Source organism: Quercus robur, chromosome 9 (genome assembly GCF_932294415.1).
Source record: "Quercus robur chromosome 9, dhQueRobu3.1, whole genome shotgun sequence".
NCBI lineage: Eukaryota > Viridiplantae > Streptophyta > Magnoliopsida > Fagales > Fagaceae > Quercus > Quercus robur.
The window spans coordinates 52,958,688-52,978,889 of NC_065542.1; the positions used below are offsets into that span (position 1 = coordinate 52,958,688).

The 20,202-nt window shown below is 34.8% G+C and overlaps 2 protein-coding genes across 2 annotated transcripts; both read right to left on the bottom strand.

Annotated features, from left to right (window-relative positions):
• Positions 1 to 3,200: 3,200 nt before the first annotated feature.
• On the bottom strand, positions 3,201 to 4,368 carry LOC126699061 (uncharacterized). Its single transcript, XM_050396617.1, has 3 exons — positions 4,135 to 4,368; positions 3,963 to 4,050; positions 3,201 to 3,873 (listed from the first exon to the last, which is right to left on the bottom strand). Exon 3 carries the CDS (start codon positions 3,832 to 3,834, stop codon positions 3,268 to 3,270), a length of 567 nt encoding a protein of 188 aa, XP_050252574.1. The 5' UTR covers positions 3,835 to 3,873; positions 3,963 to 4,050; positions 4,135 to 4,368; the 3' UTR covers positions 3,201 to 3,267.
• A 451-nt stretch (positions 4,369 to 4,819) lies between these two features.
• Positions 4,820 to 9,075, bottom strand: LOC126701200 (uncharacterized). Its single transcript, XM_050399315.1, has 3 exons — positions 8,364 to 9,075; positions 6,898 to 6,962; positions 4,820 to 6,795 (listed from the first exon to the last, which is right to left on the bottom strand). Exon 3 carries the CDS (start codon positions 6,788 to 6,790, stop codon positions 4,820 to 4,822), a length of 1,971 nt encoding a protein of 656 aa, XP_050255272.1. The 5' UTR covers positions 6,791 to 6,795; positions 6,898 to 6,962; positions 8,364 to 9,075.
• Between the last annotated feature and the right edge of the window lie 11,127 nt (positions 9,076 to 20,202).

A 20,202-nucleotide genomic window follows, 5' to 3' on the forward strand; every position in this document is an offset into this window, starting at 1 on the left:
CAACCAATGAAGATTGGCTCCTTCCTAACTGCTTCCCAGAACTCCAAACGTCTGTCTCACAGAGATGATAATGGTGAGAACCAGGTTTGGTATAATGCCTCTCAAGGATTTGACAATGGAGAGGAAGAGAGTGAGGGAATTTGATGAGAATCTAAGGTAGAGATTGTGGGTGAAACAATCTGGTTTTTCTTTAGGGTTTCTCTCTCAAAATTCTCTCTGGAAGCTCTCTTTCAATCGTGGGTTAAAAAGGGTATTTATACTGGAGTGAAGAGGAATGTGAAACGTCAGGTTTTTCCAAAACAGGGGTGGCTCGCGGCTTGACCAAGTCGCGAGATCCAGTCGCGAGTTAATCGTATGGCCAGTTGTTCTGTTTTGTCCTGTAGTGCTCCAGCTAGCATGACTGTTCATCTTCCAGCATGCTTGGCACGTGTGCATCTTCTGGCGGGTTGAAGCCGCGAGTCCACCCGCGAGTCCCAGCCGCGACACTCTGTTTTCTTGCACACTCTTGAGCAATCTTCACTCTATCTCACTCACTACCCTTACAACAATCCCACCTAAATACAGGGTTACTAAATGCTGAATTACAAGCAAATTTGGCACGGAATAAAGCCAATTAGATGGTTGAATAAATTCAACCTTACAAATTGCCTAAGTAATAAGAAAAAAAAATGAGAGTTAGATTTCTAAACAACATAGAAATTATAAAAGAATGAGAATTATTAATAATAATGGGGGAGAGAAAAGAAGAAGAAGTTGTTATGCCTAAGATTATATAAGAATACAAAGAAAAATAGAATATATATATATAGAAAATTTTCAATTGTGAGGAAGTTAGATTTCTAATCACTCTAGGAACTATAAGAGAAGAAGAGTTAATTTAGGATATATGCTTTATCCACAAAATAAAAATGTCATATAGATTGAATGAAAAAAAAAAATGTTTGACAACAATGACATGAACGTAAGTAATAATTAAAAAAAAAAAAAAAAAAAAAAAAAAAAAAAAAAAAAAAAAAAAAAAGAGAAGAAGAAGTATGTAAACGTGAATGATGCTAATAAGGAAATTGGATAGATTTTTTTTTTTTTTTTTTTGAAGTTATAATCAGTTTAGAATTTTAAAGTTATCTAAAGAAGAAGAAGAAGTAAAACTCAATGTAACTTATTTTTTAAAAGTTATCAAAAGATTATTTATTTACAATTTTTTTTTTTAATATTTCAAGCACCTAATTTGAAATTTTTTAGATAAAAAGGTGTCATTTATATCAATTAACGGTCTAGGCCTCATGTGTATCAATTTGTTAGAATACTACATTAACGTTAATCATAATTCTATATTAAAATTTAGTGTTTATCCAAAGAATAAAAAAGTGAAGGAAGGGATTGGATGAAGAGTTTGGATTGTAATCAAATTAAAGTTTTTAATCAAGTTAGAAATTATAGGAGAAGAAGATAACAAAAAAAGAATTTATATTTATTAGATAGATTGATATTAGATTTTTTTTTTTTAACGTTAAAATTAAAAAAAAAAATTCTTACGTGAAGCAGTATTTTCTTTTTTAGAGATAAAAATGAATTAGAGTCCTAATTTTTTGAATTAGAAATAAGAATGAATTAGAGTCTTGATTAATTTAATATTAATCTATAGTTTTTTTTAGACATGAATTAAAGTCCTGGTAGTATGCTATTCTTTTTTAGTTCTTTAAAAATCTAAAAATTTAATAAAATTTCTGCAATTTGGTGAAGCCACTTGGCGCAACCACAGCATCTAAGTCCAACTTTTATTATATATAATATGATTTTCAAAGATTGTGGCTATATTTATCAAGTAGTTATGTAATAATTAGACTAAAGTACACATTTGGTCTTAAAGTTTGGATTGTTTTAATTTTAATTCTTTACATATTAAAATTTTAATTTTGGCCCTTAAACTACAAAAAAAATGCCTATTAGCGACCAAAAATTTATGACGGACCCAAAAAGCCCTCTCAAAAAATATTATTTGTGATGGCAAAATAAAGTCATCGCAAATACTTGATAAAATGTGAAATATTTGTGACCAACAAAAAAAGCCGTCGCAATTATATGTTATAACCGTCACAAATGCTAATATTTTGGAGGGAAATTTTCCCTCCATATTATTTGCGAGGGACAATTAAAACCTCTCGCAAAAAGTGTATTATTTGTGACGGTTAAAAAAATACCGTCACTAATACTAAATTATTTGCAAGGACTAAGATTGACCTTCACAAATAATTATTAAAATGTAAAAAATTTTGGAGGGAAATGTTCCCACCAAATTATTTCCGAGGGACAATAAAAATTCCTTGCAAAAAGTTTATTTTTTGTGTGAGTTAAAAATATACCCTCACTAATACTAAATTATTTGCGAGGGCCACAATTAGCCTTCGCAAATAATCATGAAATTATTAATTTTCTTTGGAGAGAAGAGTTATTTTAAAATTCCAAGAATATAATGATTGGTGAAACATAAAGTGATAGGAAATTTTTATTCAAAATTATGCCTATTAAAATTCATAGTATCTTGTTTTTCATCTCTGGTTTTCAATTAGGCCACCAACTTATAGATGGTTTGCTCAAATTCTTTGAAACCTTTGGACTCAATTTGACTTTGAACTTCATAATTCTAATTTATCCATCATTTTCTATCTGTGTAATTAACTGCTACAAGAACTACATGATCACTTCTTTGGAAAGTTGCATGAACTAGACTACAGAGAAAATGTAATTTACATATCCACAACACATAGCAATTAGTGAATGCCAATCACTCAGTACTGGGAAATAATATAAACAAAAAAAAAAAAAAAAAAAAAAAGAGCTCAGTTTTAAAATCAGTGCAAGGCAATTAAGTGGTGAGAATTGGAGGCAGTAATTTAGACTTGGATCCAAGAACTTTAGCCTTTGTGTCTGGGGAGAATTCTGTCTCAGGTAGCACTTTAACCTCTCCTTTTTTAGTGAAATGAATGGGATAACTGAGCAAATGACCTGGCAAGTGATGGTTCAAGCTCAGACAGAATAAAAATAGATAGTATAATCACATATTAAACTCAATGGGGTTAATGAGAGCATTCTATACTAGGGTAATAATCTTAGAGAATTAAGAAAGAGAGCAAGAGAGATAACTGCCCGTACCTTGTCTATGACTAAATTTCTATTTCAATAAGCATCCTTAGTATTATGCACATGGATAACTAATCTAGATGAAGCCAAATAAGGTGATGGAGTTGAGCCTGTAAGCCTTTGAAATCACTCGATTATCATATTCTCAACACCACTCCTTCTCCAATCTATATCATCATCCTCATTTTCTTCTTGCAGCACATTTGCATTACAATGTAAATTGTCTTCTTCTTGGTATGGCTCTTCTTCATCTGATGGCATTTCATAAAGGTTTCGTGGTTTGGTTTCAATCACAACATTCCATGTGGGATCTTTTATTCCATTAACATAGTAAACTTGAGTTGCTTGACTTGCTAATACAAATGGCTCTACGGTTTTCAACTTTCGTGATGTATTAACAATAGTGGTTCCGTGCCGATCTCTCTTATAACCAATTCCTTCACGAGATACGTCATACCAATCACATTTAAACAACACAACTTTGTTCCCTTCAGTATATTGAAGTTCAACAATGTCTGTTAGTTGTCCATAATAAGGCACATTGCAACTTTGATCCTCCCCTCTCACCATAACTCCATTATTTTGTGTTCTTTTACTTTCATCACATTGATTTGTATGAAATCTAAACCCATTAACATTGTAACCACGATAAAAAACAGCCCTTTTCTCAGGACCCCGAGCTAATGAAAGCATATGTCCATCAACTTGCCTTGTATTATATAAGTCGGTGATCTACAATAAAACCTAAATAAGGTTAAACTCAAGTTGTAGTAATTAAAATATAAATAAACATACATTTTCAAAATAAACTACTATCTTACTCTTTTTTCAAACCACGCAATAAATTCTTGTTTATGCACCCTGTCAATGTCAAGAACACCTCCATTTGTAAGGATGTTCTTATGTTCTCTGCACACAGTTAAATATTCTAATCAGTTTTAATATCATATCATGAGAATATCAAAAAAGTAATTTTTGTGGAGATCATCTTACTCAACAAATCGGTCAGCGTCGACACAATTTTGAAGAACATAAAATGTTGCTGCATTGTGAAGATCATCATTCAACTCACACCTTATTGCTTTCCCTAAATGTCGTCCAGGTGTTGAGAATATGGACAATTGAGAGGTATTTGCACATGCGGAAGTACCTCCATCATAATTTCGCTCTACCCGATTAAATTTGGTTTCTATTCCATGTAAATAGCGAGAACAAAATGTTAGACATTCATCTACTAAAAAATTTTCTGCAATAGACCCTTCTGCGTGTGCCTTATTACGGACATAATTCTTAAGCTTGCGCAAATACCTATATTTGAAGGCATAATATGAAATTTTATCAAAAATAAAATACTAGTGTGCAATTGTAATTTAGATTATAATGAAATTTTGTAAACTTTACCTCTCAACTGGATACATCCATCTGTATTGCACTGGACCTGCAACTTTAGCTTCCCAAGATAGGTGAATGGCCAAGTGAACCATTACATCAAAGAAAGAAGGTGGAAAAATTTGTTCTAATTTGCAGAGGGTTATTGCAATTTGGGTTTCAAGACGATCCAAATCATCCACTCGTAACACTTTAGAACACAATTCTTTGAAAAAGTTACTTAACTCAGTCAAAGCATCAGATACGTTTTTAGGTAAAAAGTCTCGCACTGCAAGTGGGAGTAATCTTTCTAGGAAACATGACAATCATGAGTCTTCATACCAGAAATTTTTCTCTCCTCAATATTCACACATCGAGATAAATTTGCAGAATAGCCATCTGGAAATTTAAGATTTTTTAGCCATAAGCATATGGCCCTTTTCTCATCATTTGACAGTGTATAGCAAGCTGGGGGTAGCTCTATCTTCCCATTAACCTCTATGGGGTGGAGCGTATGTCGTATACCCATTTCTTTTAGATCAAGACGAGTGCTTAAAGAATCCTTCGTCTTATCTTTAATATTCATAATTGTCCCAATCACACTGTCAAATATATTTTTTTCAACATGCATCACATCCAAATTGTGACGTAACAAAAGTGTTCTCCAATATGGCAATTCAAAAAAAATGCTATGCTTCTTCCAATTATGAAACTGCCCATGCCCTTCTAGAAATTGCTTTTTCTGGCCTTTCCCAAATATAATTGGCTTTAATGGACGAATTTGTTTTAACACATCATCACCAGATAACCGTTTGGGTGCTGTCTTCCTTTCTCTTTTACCATTAAATTGTGACTTCTTATTACGCCATTTGTGGTCTAAGGCCAAAAAACGACGATGTCCCATATAACATATCTTATATCCATTTCGTAACCTACAATGAGTAGTTTCATTATGACAACAAGGACACGCCAAATTTCCCTTTGTACTCCAACCAGAAATAACAGCATATGCAGGAAAGTCATGGATAGTCCACAACACTGCTACTCTCATCTGAAAGTTCTCCTTTGTTGAAGCATCATATGTACACACCCCATCTTCCCACAATTCTTTCAGCTCATCAATCAACGGCCTCAAGAATACATCAATGTCATTCCCAGGACCCTTTGGACCTGGTATAAGTAATGACATCAATGAGTAAGGCTCCTTCATGCACATCCAAGGGGGAAGATTATATGGAAATAAGATAATAGGCCAGACACTGTATTTAATACTCATATTTCCAAATGGGTTAAACCCATCTGTAGCTAGTCCAAGCCTAACATTACGGGGATCCATTGCGAATGACTCATGAATTTGGTCAAATTTTTTCCAAGCTTCACAATCTGCTGGATGTCGTAACACTCCATCATTAACACGTTTTTCATGGTGCCATTTCATATCCGCAGCAGTCTTTGTTGACATAAACAATCGTTGTAGCCTTGATTTAAGTGGAAAATACCGCAAAACCTTCCATGGTACCTTTTTATTTTTCCCTTTACCACCCTTATTTGGCTGCCATCTTGAAAGTTTACAAACTGGACATTGAGTTGCTTCTGAATACTCCTTATTATAAAGTGCACAATCATCTTTGCACACATCTATCTTCTCATAATGGAGGCCTAGATCGTTGACAATCTTTTTTGCCTCATAGTTCGAGTTAGGTAGTCTCTCACACATAGGAAATGCATCCTTTAACAACTCCATTAACATACTAAAGGACTTGTTGCTCCATGATGATATGCACTTTATGTGCAATAACTTGACTATGAAGGACAAACTTGAATACTTTTCACAATCTGGATACAAAGGCTGTTTAACCTCTTCCAACAATCTATAAAATTTCTTTGCATCTCCATTTGGCTCTTGTGGTTCATTTCCACTTGATTCCTTGCCATGCACCACTTGTGGATAAGCATCCTTGATCATATCAAACATATCACCATATAACATACCATCATCATCATCACCTTCCACTTCACTATCACCTTCCTCTTCACTATCACCTTCTCCATGAAGGTACCAAGTAGTATAATCTCTCCTTATACCCCTAAATAAAAGATGATATTGGACCTCATCCCGAGTCCTACGATACCTGTTGCTACAATCAATACACAGACAGTTGATTATCATATCTCCATCTGTTGAATGTTTAAATGCATACTCAAGAAAGTTTTCAACTCCATTAATATACTCCGTGCAAGATCTAGTAGGAAGATGCATCCAAGATTTATCAACCGTCATTTTATCTACACCATTTAAAGCATTGTATTAATCATAACTAACATTGATGGTGAAAATAGTAAATATTCATAAGTCAATTTTAAACAAACATGAGCTAAGTTTCATACCGGATTGGAACAAAAACCACTCTTTATCGTTTCTTCAACAAATGTTCTGCAAACAATATTAAGGCCTGCAAATTGTAAAGAAAATCAATGCTTATGCTTCAACCATCTTGTAAGAAGCAACACCATACAAGCAATACAGGTCCCATACAGGCTCAAATATTGATTCAAACTACAAATATACGTTGGCTTTCATTATATATGCCCCATTCTTCCTTTCTTTCGGTGTTTTTTGTTAATGGGATTTCTTTTGGTATTTAGTGACAAAATACGTTGGTTTCCATTAAAGGGGTTCCCAAATGCTGAATCTTCCAGCATATTCCATACATTAATAAGGAATTAACATTATAGCAAGTCGTTGTTCAATGCAATCCCGTAACAAAGGAAGAAAGAGTACTGCAAACTTCAAAGTAATTAATGATGCTAGGTGTAACTATCAGTATTATCTTAATGAATTCAACCAATATCTGAAATATTCAACAATGAGAGCCAGAGAGAAGAGAAATAGAATCTTTCCATTAAGGGAATATTCTGACATAAAATCATAACATTGGCAGGTTAATTCTGCCTTATGTGCCAATAGAAGCAAAAGGTTTAAATTCAGTGTGTCTATATATATATATATATATATACGAACTAGAACGGTAAAAGGTAATGGGATTATGATGAAAGACCTAACTTTTCACACGAATAAAGACTAAAGAGCAAGGGTTTGGAATTAGGCGAAGTGGAATATGATTGAAAGATTAGAGAAAGACAAAAGTGGAAATTAAGGCATGAAATGCACCTAAATTGGGTTTTGTTTTTAAAGCCATTGTGGTCTCTAAGCAATTAGCATTTCCTTCCCCTGAATTGGATACAAATTAATAGGCCATGAGGTAGATACAAATAACGTTACCAAAACAAAAACAAACTTAAACCTTAATTACCCAACCACATCCCATAGCATTACCATGCACCTAAGCCAAATTTGATGATAAATAAAATCCAAAACAATCAAGCTTGATTACTATGCAGACCTAGATCGTTATTGAATTCTCGTTAATGAGACTTTTTAAACTTGAATATCTCGAAAACTTATCAACATAATAGTAACAGCCCATTGGCATATAATTTTGTTTCAAACAATTTATGTAAACTAAACTATATATATATATATATATACACACACTGATTTTGAAGGATTAGATTAATCACATGTAATCTATATATTCACTGTGTTTTTCTTATTTTATTGACCTCACAACGTATGGTTAAAATCAAATTAGTATCAGCATTAGAAGATCTTTTGTAGCACAAAATATAAAGCCATGCCATATAGCCAGACTATTGGTCCACACTATACAAATGTCTCTCCTGTAAAAACTCCATCTCCTCAAACCAAAACAACTAACTCAGTATAAGTGCTTTGAAACCCAAGTCTCTCCTCAAATTAATAACAAAGATATGAGCAAAGTTTAAGAACATACCAGTAAATAAATCTGCTTCTGCAGCTCTGCTTTGTCTTTTTCTATGCTACCTTGCACGAGGTTAAAGACAAAGTAGTGTCCAGTAATGGAGAAAAAGGAGAATAGTTCAAAGGAAACAAACCTATAAAAATTGTCTATTTAAGGAGATGAAAGTTGTTCATGTATAAATGAGAGCGCAAATTAGTCTGAACTAATCTGAACGGTTTTAACAACTTTTTTCTTAAAATTACTAGACAGAGACCAGGTTTGTTATTGAACTTTTTATGTTTTGTTGTTTGGTACACAAAATTAAAAGACCAAACAGTCATTATTAAGCAACTAATGTAATGAGGAAGATAATGAAGGTTAGAGATTCTATATATATGTGAAAGGTTGAGGCTTTTTCTTAGAAGAAGATGGGGAAAAAGGAGTGGGGTGGGGGTGGGGGTGGGTTCCTAATAATTTTGTAGCAGGGTTTGAGTGCTTCACTAAAATTCCCAACAAATATTTTAAAAATAATAATAATAAAATAAAATAAAAAACTATCCAAACTCATAAGTCAAACTTGTTTGAAGAAAACCATTTTCAAGAGTGGCCTTCTATCTTGCTGCAGTTTACCCAGGTACCATATATAATTTCCAACCATCTTGCTAGAGGCATTACTTGCTCTTTGCAACCAAATCCCAAAAGGGACTGAGTCTATTTTATTTCTATAGCCACTAACCCGGAAGAGGTTTGAATCCATTTTTCTATTGCCTATTTCCATTAACCATCCGATGACACCAGGTAAAATATGGACGACATGTTTTAATAAACGACACTTATTTGGTACTTAACAAAACTAATTATTGGCCCTTGCTTCATACAATTTTTCCTTTAATTTATTAATTTATAAATATTATAAGTAGACATGTTACAAGAAAAATTATTCTTCATTTAAAAGAAAATGTATTATTATTATTATTATATAAACGTTTGTTATTATTTTATGTTGTCCACTTTTAATTTGTGACTAAATTTGATTACACTCCACTGTCGGTACTCCGGTTCTGGGTTAGGGTCTCCAATTAGATTTGCTGATTGAGGCCATGGGATTGTGGCATTGGAGTTTAAAAGCATTTCAAATTTAGGGATTTTTTTTGAGATGGTTGAGGTTTGGATTGGGTTGTCCAGGTGTGGTGAGAGGGTAAATTTGTCTCACTAGTAGAACTGTTTAATTCATGTGTGCCAATAATCGTGTGACATGTGTTTACAATTTAAAAAAAATAAATTAGTTTGGTCAATATCAAATATCACGTCAGCATTCCATTAAGTCATGTAGGACCTAAATTAACAAACATTGACGGAAGAATGAAAGTAGAACATTTTGCAAAGTTTAGGAATAAAAAAAAAAAAAACTTTTGTATAAGTTTAGGGATAAAAATGATATTTTACCCTTTAATTTATTTTAATTTTTAGAAAATCAGAATACCCAAAATTTGAAACCCAATTTTGTTCCTCTCCTCTATTTTCATGGGATCTTTCCGGAGAATGACATAGAACTTGACCTCCATTGAATGCAATTTTCAAAGGTTTAGAACTCCCGTTATCAGCCTCCATCGTGCTTAGGTCCACACAGGTTTGTGAGCTATTGCACCAGAACTCACTTTTCATTTTCCATAACTCAAACAACTCAAGATTTGGATTAAGGACGGTGGTGAGAGTGGGTTTGCAAACATGAAGGTAAAACTAGTTGGACCATCTGTTTCCTTTGGTTGTTATATGGGATTTAGATTTGGGTTAATACAAAAATTAATTATCATAGAAAAATCAAAACACAAAATCAAAGATCAAATTGGACCTACTTGAATTATAAATGGTTTCTTAGAGATTTTATCGTAACACACGGTCATGAGCTGTAAGGTTGAATTTACTCAATCATTTTGTTAGCTTTATTCTATGCCAAATTTGCTTGTAATTCAATATTTAAAAGCCCTATATTTAGGTGGGAATCATGTAAGAGTAGTGTGTGAAAGAGTGTGAAGAAAAGCTCAAGAGTGTGCACTCAAGAAGGACCTTGTAATTGGATCTCGCGACTGGCGAGTCGCCAAAAATGGCGCACGTGTGAAGCATGCAAGGGAGTTGAAGAGTCATGTCAGCTATTGCACTACAAGACAAAACATCCAGTCTGACCAGGCCATTAGCTCGCGACTCAAACTTGCGACTCATTCCAATCGCAAGCTCGAGTCGCTAGAACATTCTGTTTGTTACAAAACTGACTCTTCGCATTCCATACACCCACTACTATATATACACCCTTATATCCACGAAATGTAGAGAGCTTTAAGAGAGAATTTTGAGAGATAAACCCTAAAGAAGAATAAGATTGACTCATCTACAATCTTCATCCTTTGATTCTCAAAATTCCTCTACTCTCACCCTCTCCATTGTTATATCCTTGAGAGGTACTTTAGCCAAATTCTTATCTCACCATACCCATATTTGTGAGAAGGCTTTTTGGCGCTAGGGAAGCAGTTAAGAAGATACCAATTTATTTTGATTGATGTAATGGGTGATTGCGAGATTCGGTAAACTAGAGAAGACAAGGTTCGACGTAACCCTGTTAGAGTAAGAAGCTTGGAGGGCTTAATGTACTGGGTAGATTAGACTTGGAGGGTCTTCTACTATTCATATATCCCAATTTTATTCTCTAGTGGATTATTGACTGCTTGGAGGGTGGCAGAGAGGTTTTTCACTAAGGACTTCGGTTTCTTCTTCGATAACACATCGTTGTATTGTCTTTGTGTTTGCATCTCTCTTCCCTTCATCTTTGCCTTTTAATTACTGCTGTGGTTTTGACTAATTTTGGTTTAGATTGTTTTACTGACTTTGTTTTAGCTTATCTTCATATTCCACACATATATTGTTTGATTATAAGCTTGTGTTGGTAATTTGTAAATTGGGGGTCTAAACGTTCATAGGTGTTTTACACACTTTTTGAATATTCATGAGCCAACAATCCAAAGATGCGAAAAAGCTAAACCTCTGCACAGCCAAACCAATGCTTCATACTGTTACCAAATCCACAAAAACAAAGTGTGATTGCATTCTATGGTTCTTGTTGCTGTGTTTTACCTTGCCATCTTGGTTTCTTGGGATTTTCATTTTAATTTCTAAAGTAATGTTTCATCTGCATGGCAGCGGTGAGATGGTTTCTGATTTTGGGATTTCTAAAATCTCTAATTTTCTTAAAACAACAAAAAAATAAATGTTAAGTTTTGACAGGTCATATGTTGAGACCCGATGTGTCAATCTATTTCCAACAACTGACATGGCACCTTTGTTTTAGTATTTTTATTAGTAGATTAATGACATGGTATAATTTGAACCACTTATTTCAAAATAAAAAGTCCACATTAAAATAAATTTATGTGGTAGAATATGTTAGGAACTCTTGATTTTGTCCTTTGATAATTGTTTTAACTTTTAAATGGTTTGGAATGAGAATTAAAATTTAGACCATTTTGCTTAAATGGTGTTTAATTATGATAGGCCAAAAACGAAATGACCCCTTGTGATAAATTAACCAATTAATTTAGCCAAGTGAATTAATTAAGTTAATTAACATGCAAATGCGTGGTAGCACAAACAAATCACCAATAAACTAAGTATGCAGCGGAAAATAAATTTGACACAGTGATTTGTTTACGAATGGGGAATATCTACACGGCAAAAACCCCATTGAGTGATTTTCAGGTCACCACTCCAGAAATTCCACTATTATCACAACAAGCGGTTACAAGTAAAGTAATTCTAGTATCTTATACCAACCTATAGTTGAACCCTTATCCCAATACCTAATTGGATTTGTTCTGTAGTGACAATTTCTCCTTTTGATGCACGGCTACCAAGTACGTGACTAACCAATTGCGTAGATCCCAATACACAACTTCAATCACCAACTAGAGAAGGTTGTTGGCTGCAAAGTTCTTCAGTTCATCCACACAATGAAGATCAAGAAGATGCTTAGTCACAAAACTCTACGGTGCACAAACACAGCAACTTCTTCAGAAGAGATGAACTAGGGCAAACTTTGTCTCCAATCACAATTTGCTTAAACAGACTTTTCTCAAAGTTTGTGCAACTTGTGTACTCTTTGACAGCCCTTAAAATAATCCTTTTATATGTCTAGGGTTAGAAGAAAAGAAGTCCCAAAGACACATTCACAGATTCCAAGAAAATAATACAGAAAATCTGTTTTACTTAAATCTCGACAGATAGAAGGTGTCGAGCAGGTGTCGAGCACACGAGCTGAAACAACTTTCTTAAGCTCGATAGATGCAGCTGTCGAGCTTTAATGAATTTGCACTGTTCAGCTTGTTTCTTGGATAGACTTGATGACTTCAACACTTGATCTTGAAACACAGTTTCTTGAAGTATTAAAAACACCTAGATCTACCCAATTACAAGTAAAGTGTATTTTGTCAAAGGATTAGCCAATTACATAAAATAGTGACATATATTCCTAACAAGTGAATCACATATGTCCTAACAATCTCTCCCTTTGGCAATCCGTGACAAAACCACAACAAACAAATGAACATATGAGAGAAGTCATAAAACACTCAACTCATATTCACTTGTTGAATACAATAAAATCTATCTTAACATAAACTCTTGAAAAACTTTGCAAGAAGAGAGTTTATGACAAGTAGACTTTGACAACCTGTATTTTTGAAATACTTTAAACAAAACTCATTAAGGCATCTTTGTGTAAAATAGAAATAATAGATTGCATACAAGTAATAAAAAGAATGTGCATAAAGAGAGAAAAGAAACAACACATGTAAGGGGTAGGTGAAAAAAAAAAACATACATCTACATATAGAGAAGAATAAGTACAATGTATGTCAATAAATGGTCACAAGACCTAAGGTACAAGAACAATGTATCTATAAAAGAAAGAAAAGAAAAGATACATAAAATCCTTACTATATCCCTCAAGATATCAACACTCCCCCTAACAAAAAAAAAAAAACTCCTATACTAACTCTCCCCCTAAGTATGACCACTCTCATATATCAAAACTACTCTCCCTTTTTGTCACGAGTGACAAAGGATAGAGTGTCAAGTAGACATCTCATCAGTAGAGCTAGCATCTCCATCATCATCATCATCCTCATCCTTAGAATCAAAATCAGAAGCCACTGGAGAAGGTGGAGGAGAAGCCTTAGAAGCAAAACCGCCTATGATCGCCTGCCGTCTAGCAATGCGGCCAACACGGACGTTCACCTGATACAACTTTGTAGAGAGTGTATCTAGGCAAGCACCCATGCCTTGAAGTTGCGCCATGATGTCTCCTAGTGACCTGAACTGCACCTCACTACTTTTAACGGTAGCATAGCCTATGGAACAAATATGAGTGAAGTGGTCGGACACAGGAAAAGGGACAGAAAAATGGCGTAATATCCTCGTGATAGCAGAAGGAAAGATGAGCTTATCACGGGACGTCGAATCTAGATGAACATCTATAATAGAAAGAATAAAATGAGAAGGGAAATCAATAATAAGATGTTCAAGGAGAGATAACAACAACCGAGCACGAGGCTCTGTGATGGAGTTATAATGAGAGAGAGGATGGAGTACAAAGGTCATCATCATGTTCAAAAACCGAGGGCCTTTTACAAAGCCCGAACAGTAAGTAAACTGGTGCTCACCCCACTCGAAAGGATGCTCACAAAAAGCAGATTTGAGCTCATCCTTGGACACAATCCGTAGAAGCTCACAACTAGGGTAGTTAAGGAACTCTACCCTAGGAACCCGAAGCATATCTGCAATAAGCTGCAGTGTGACAGGAATGCGCGTACCTCAAACACGAGTGAAGAAAAGAGGTACTGAATGATCAATCTCGTGCATGTTAAAGTAAAACTCTTGGATAAGCACGAGAAGACAAGTGATCGAGACGTCACACAGTGACTCCCATCCCCGACTGTGAATGACATCGAGAAGGTCAGTGTCGGTGAAATCCGCCAGAATGACTTGGCGTTCTGAATGAATGTCGTGCCTAGAAAAGTTCTCTGAGAATGCCTTGTGGGCATCATCATCATGGAACCGAAGAGAGATGGGAGCAGAATCAGAAGACGAAGATGTCCCGGAATGAAGAGGGTTCCGAGATGGAGTAAATTTACGCTTAGGTGCCATAGACACTCCTAACATAAACAAAGAGAGATGGAGAGACAGAAAGACAGTAAAAAAAGCTCAAAAAAAATTCAGATATAGCAAGTATATTGAAATGGAGTACATATGCATGGGAAATGCATGAACATGTGACATTCAAAGTAAATTGCATCATAGGCTCAACCTAATCCAATCCTACCAGCACACAATCAATTGAACATATCTAAAATGCATGATAATATAGTTATTATGCTAATGTGATGCAATACATGAGATTTTAAACTCATTTAACCAAATCCCATCCCAAAATTTCAATAAACACTCATCAATTTTGAAAAACCTCAAAATTTTTCAAAATCCCCAAAACCTAGGTTTCAAAACATGAAATTCATGAAGAATGAGAGATTAGAAGCTTACCAAGTGAAGAAACTCTTGAAAAAGCTTGAAGAAATCTTAAGGAGAAGATTGGGAGAGAGATGAGAGTGTTTGGGAGATGAAGAGATAGAGCTATCGAGAGAGAGATCGAGAGAAATGAGGTTCGGATCGCACGAGGAAGAATATATAGAACCTCAATAAAGCTAGACAAATGAAGGTGTTGAGAGGTGTCAAGCAAAGTGTCAAGCCAAGTGTTGAGGATTTGGCCGTCGACAGATACAGGTGTCGAGAAAGTGTCGAGGTACAAAAATATCAAACACAAGAGATGAGGCTCGATCAATCCACCAAGTGTCGAGAAGCTATCGAGGGGATATGAACTTTCTCGATCGACCCACTAGATGTCGAGATTGTGATAAGAAAAAGCTTGGAAGCTCGACAGACAGGCGGGTGTTGAGAGGTGTCAAGCTAGCTTTTAAAAACAGTTTTTCGAGAAGAGAAAAACACAGACATGAATGCAATCAACCATGCAATTCAACCAATGATCCAAACACCATATTAACCTCTCAAAATCATCTCTCAACAGTAATTTTAAGCACATGGATCCCAAAAATACACACACACACTAAACAAGTCTAACCAATTTTATATTTCAAAAACAAGTTAAGACAATTTAGTGAGCATACATTAATACATATAAAACCTTATAATGGCCAAATCACATTATACTTGCACATGTATCAAGAGTAGCAAAGAATATTGCGTGTTGTGTGTGAAAAACATCGCAAGATCGCATAAGTGTATACATGTTATGACGATTTGAGATATGAGAAAATCACTTTAACTCACACACAATCATAAGTGTTTGATGGGGACTATCATCTTCGCGGTACATCCTATAACTCCCACATCTCTTAGAATACACGCTTGCAATCATATTTAAAAGCATTTTGATTTTTTTTCTTTGCATATTTTTCTTTTTAAGCAAATCATAAATGGGCATATAAGAGATAGAAAAGAAATACTCAATTTTGTTAAGCTTTTGACATTCCAATTTTGCTATGCTGAAGCACATAAATGTCATTGACATTGCACTTTTACTATGCCGAAGCATACAGATGTCATATTATGATTGGCGAGCAACAATAGTGAAATGGTTATTTATGCCTTTCTCTTACAATTTTCTAGTCCTTCCCGTCAAAAAGAGTGATATGAGTGTTAAGTACAAGAGATAACTTAATCTTACTCATAACAAACAAGAGTCACAAAACTTATTTGCTTAGTTGTGCATGGAGATGCTCATTTAAGCTACAAAAGATATAAAATTTAGAAAACTTTGTTTCAATGGCCATCCAAGGTACACAAGTACCAATTTACACAAAAAATACATTGTTTTTGTATTTTTCTGATTTTTCAATTTTTTTTTATATAAAAAAAATAAAAACAAAGCAAAACTGAAAAATAACCAAACAAAAACATGTTAAAACAAAGCAAAGCAAAGCATAAAACTAGACTGACTCAAAACTTGAAAGTAAAACAAACAAGTAATGCACACACAAAAACAAGAAGAAAGAAAGAGAAAAGTGATAGAATCACTTGGAGTCCTTTTTCTTCTACACCTTGGAATAACCTTTCCTTTGATTAAACCCTTGAACCGACAATGAGGAGGAAGAATTAAAACCGTTCAAGTTCGAAAGGAACATGAGGGCTTTGAGAAGATCTCCAAGGGGAGCAATAGAGGATTGAAGCTGATTCTGGCTTCCAGATGCTATCATGCCGTTGCTCTATTGAGTGATTAACCACTTATAGCAATTTGGTCGAGTATGACTGGCAACTCTATAATGATGATAGAGATGCTGCTTCTTTTGTTTAGGCTTTTAAGAGTTAGCCTTCTTAGCCCTAAGGTTCTAGCTTCCTTCTTATCTTTCTTAGGAGGTGTTCCTAAGATAGATTTACCCTTGTCTATGTTCTCACTAGCTAATTCATTTTTAACAACATTGTTTTCAATTTCAACATTATTAGCAAGAGGAACAAAAATAGTAGTACTAATTGGAGCAATATTAGAGGAAAAGAAACAATACCCTAAACTTGTTCGATCAGAAGCAGATTTCTGAAAACTGAGCATCTCATCAAACTTTGCACTTAAAGTCCTCTCCAATTGAGCCCTGACTTGAAATAGCCTCGCTTCAAGCTTCTTAGTCTTCTAAGCCAAGAAATTATTCTCCAACCTCAGTGCTCCAATAGTCTGATTAACTTCATCAAACTTTGTGGAAAACACTTCACGATCAAGTTCCATATCACTGAGCTTCTTGGTGGTTAGCCTATAAAGTTTCTCATGTTTCTCAAAAGGCTTGTATAATTTCTCATAGGTTGTATAGATATCATCTTAATCATCCATCTTCTCAAACTTAGACTCCACCAATTCCTCTTTTTCATCCACATCTTCAACAATCCCATCAGTAGGATTGACAGTGATAGTGAAGGCATTCAGGATTCTCTCATCCTCATTGTTGGAATCATCCTCAGGCTCTATGTCACTCAAAGTAGTAGCAAGTGCCTTACTCTTCCCAATACTCTTAAGATATGTAGGACACTCCTGTTTCGTGTGACTAAAGCCTTGACACCTAAAGCACTTAGGTCCTGTGGGAACAGTGTACTAACTGCCATCCCGTGCATCCTTCTTCCCTTTGTCTTGGCTCTTGAACTGAGAAGAACTAGATTGCCTACGGTCCTTATCAAAACCCTGTCCATTGGCATTCTTCATAAACTTTTTGAACTGCCTAGTGATGTAAGACTTCATCTTAGAATCTTCATCGTCGGAAGACTAATCTGTATCACTGCTCTTGGCCTTCAGTGCCATACTCTTGCCCTTACCTGTTTTGCCAATCCTAGTCAACCCTAACTCGTAAGTCTGCAGATTACCAACCGACTCAATCAAAGGAATCTTGTCAATAACCTTTGATTCCTCTATCGCCGTGATCTTGGCATGGAATCTCTCAAGCAAAGATCTGGGCACTTTTTCCACAATCTTGGGTTTAGGAATGGTTTCCCCAAGATTGAATGCTGAGTTTACTATGTCTTTGAGCTTGGCATAGAACTTATTGAACGACTCATCCTCCTCTATCTTAATCTCTTCGAAGCTTGTAGTGAGCCTCTATAGTTTCGAATCCTTGATAGCCTTTATTCCCTCATAGGTTGTTTAGAGAATGATCCAAGCCTCCTTAGCAATTTCAGTGGAGGATATCTTCCTGAACTCCTCATTGGTGACCACACTAAATAAGGCATTCAATGCCCTGCTATTGAAGTTTGCCGCCTTAATCTTGGCATCATCCCAATCTGCTGGTACTTCCTTTGGCTTGGTCTAGCCTATCTCAACAACCTGCCACACTTTCTTATCTAAAGACTGCAAGAAAGCTCTCATGCGTACTTTCCAATATACATAGTTAGAGCCATCAAATAAAAGAGGTATGATTAAAAACTATCCTCTATCCATGACAAACAAGGGTCAATGGATCAACACAACAAAGATTAACTCTAATAAGATTATGCCTGCTCTGATGCGACTTGATAGGCCAAAAATGAATTGACACCTTGTGATAAATTTAACCAATTAATTTAGGCAAGTTAATTAATTAAGTTAATTAACATGCAAACGCGTGGTAGCACAAACAAATCACCAATAAACTAAGTATGCAGCGGAAAATAAATTTGACACGGTGATTTGTTTACGAATAGGGAAAACCAACATGGCAAAAATCCTATCTGGTGATTTTCAGGTCACCACTCCTGAAATTCCACTATTATCACAACAAACGGTTATAAGTAAAGGATTCACAGTACCTTATACCAACTTATAGTTGAACCCTTACCCCAATACCCAATTGGACTTGTTCTGTAGTGACAATTTCTCCTTTTGATGCACGGCTCCGAAGCACGTGACTAACCAATTGCGTGGATCCCAGTACGTAACTTCAATCACTAACTAAAGAAGGTTGTTAGTTACAAAGTTTTTCAGTTCATCCACACAATAAAGATCAAGAAGATGCTTGGTCACAAAACCCTACGGTGCACAAACACAACAACTTCTTCAGAAGAAATGAACTAGGGCAAAACTTTGTCTCCAATCACAATTTGCTTCAACAGACTTTTCTCAAAACTTGTGCAACTTGTGTACTCTTTGACAACCCTTAAAATAATTCTTTTATATGTTTAGGTTTAGGAGAAAAGAAGTCCCAAAGACACATTCACGGATTCCAAGAAAACAGAATAGAAAATTTGTTTTACTTAAACCTCGACAGATAGAAGGTGTTGAGTAGCTGTCGAGTAGGTGTCGAGCACACAGGCTGAAACAGCTTTCTTAAGCTCGATAGATGCAGTTGTCGAGCCAACTGTTGAGATTTAATGAATTTGCATTATTCAACTTGTTTCTTGGATAGACTTGATGACTTCAACACTTGATCTTGAAATACAGTTTCTTGAAGTATTAAAAACACCTATATCTACCCAATTATAAGTAAAGTGCATTTTGTCAAAAAATTAGCCAATTACATAAAATAATGACATATATTCCTAACAAGTGAATCACATATGTACTAACAAATTAAACTGTGTTTTATAATAGATTCATGTCTTACTAGGAGGGTTTGTGAATTGGATTCAAATCCTCTAGATTTCTTAGGGTACTTTACTAAATAAATTTTCTTAAATCTTAATCATTCTTTAATGATTTAATAGTTTAGATGTTGCCATGTCAACATTCTACTAACAATAATCTTAATTGTTTTGTTTGCAACATTATTTTATTATTTTAAGTGTATTGTTTTTGGAATGCAGACATGGCAGAATCTAGACCCTTAAATCATAAAAAAAATGGTTAAGATTTAAAGAAATTTATTGGTAGAGTACCCAAAAAAATCTAGAAGATTTGAATCCTTTGAATTATGCATCTTTTCTTTTCTTTTTCTTTTTTTTCTTTTGTAAAAAGATTTGAGTCATGTTTTGGGTTTTCGGGGACTTTTTTAATCTATTAGCAATAATAACATGTTCGAAGTAGATATTTAGTGTTTTAGAAACTTTTGGCTTGAAAGAGGTAAGATAGGCAAAAATATTAGGTGTTTGTGTTTTGATGGGAAGAAAAGAGAGAGAGAGAGAGAGAGAGAGAGAGAACTAACTAAGTCCACAAATATATGAGTGTAGCCAACCCATATCCTGGAGGTGTTTAAAAGAAAAGAAAGAAAAAAACAATCCTCTAGACTCATGTAGAAGGCAGACTTCTACTTACATAATCCATGCCTTACTCTTAATGCGGGCCTTGCTTTGTAAAGCATTTTGA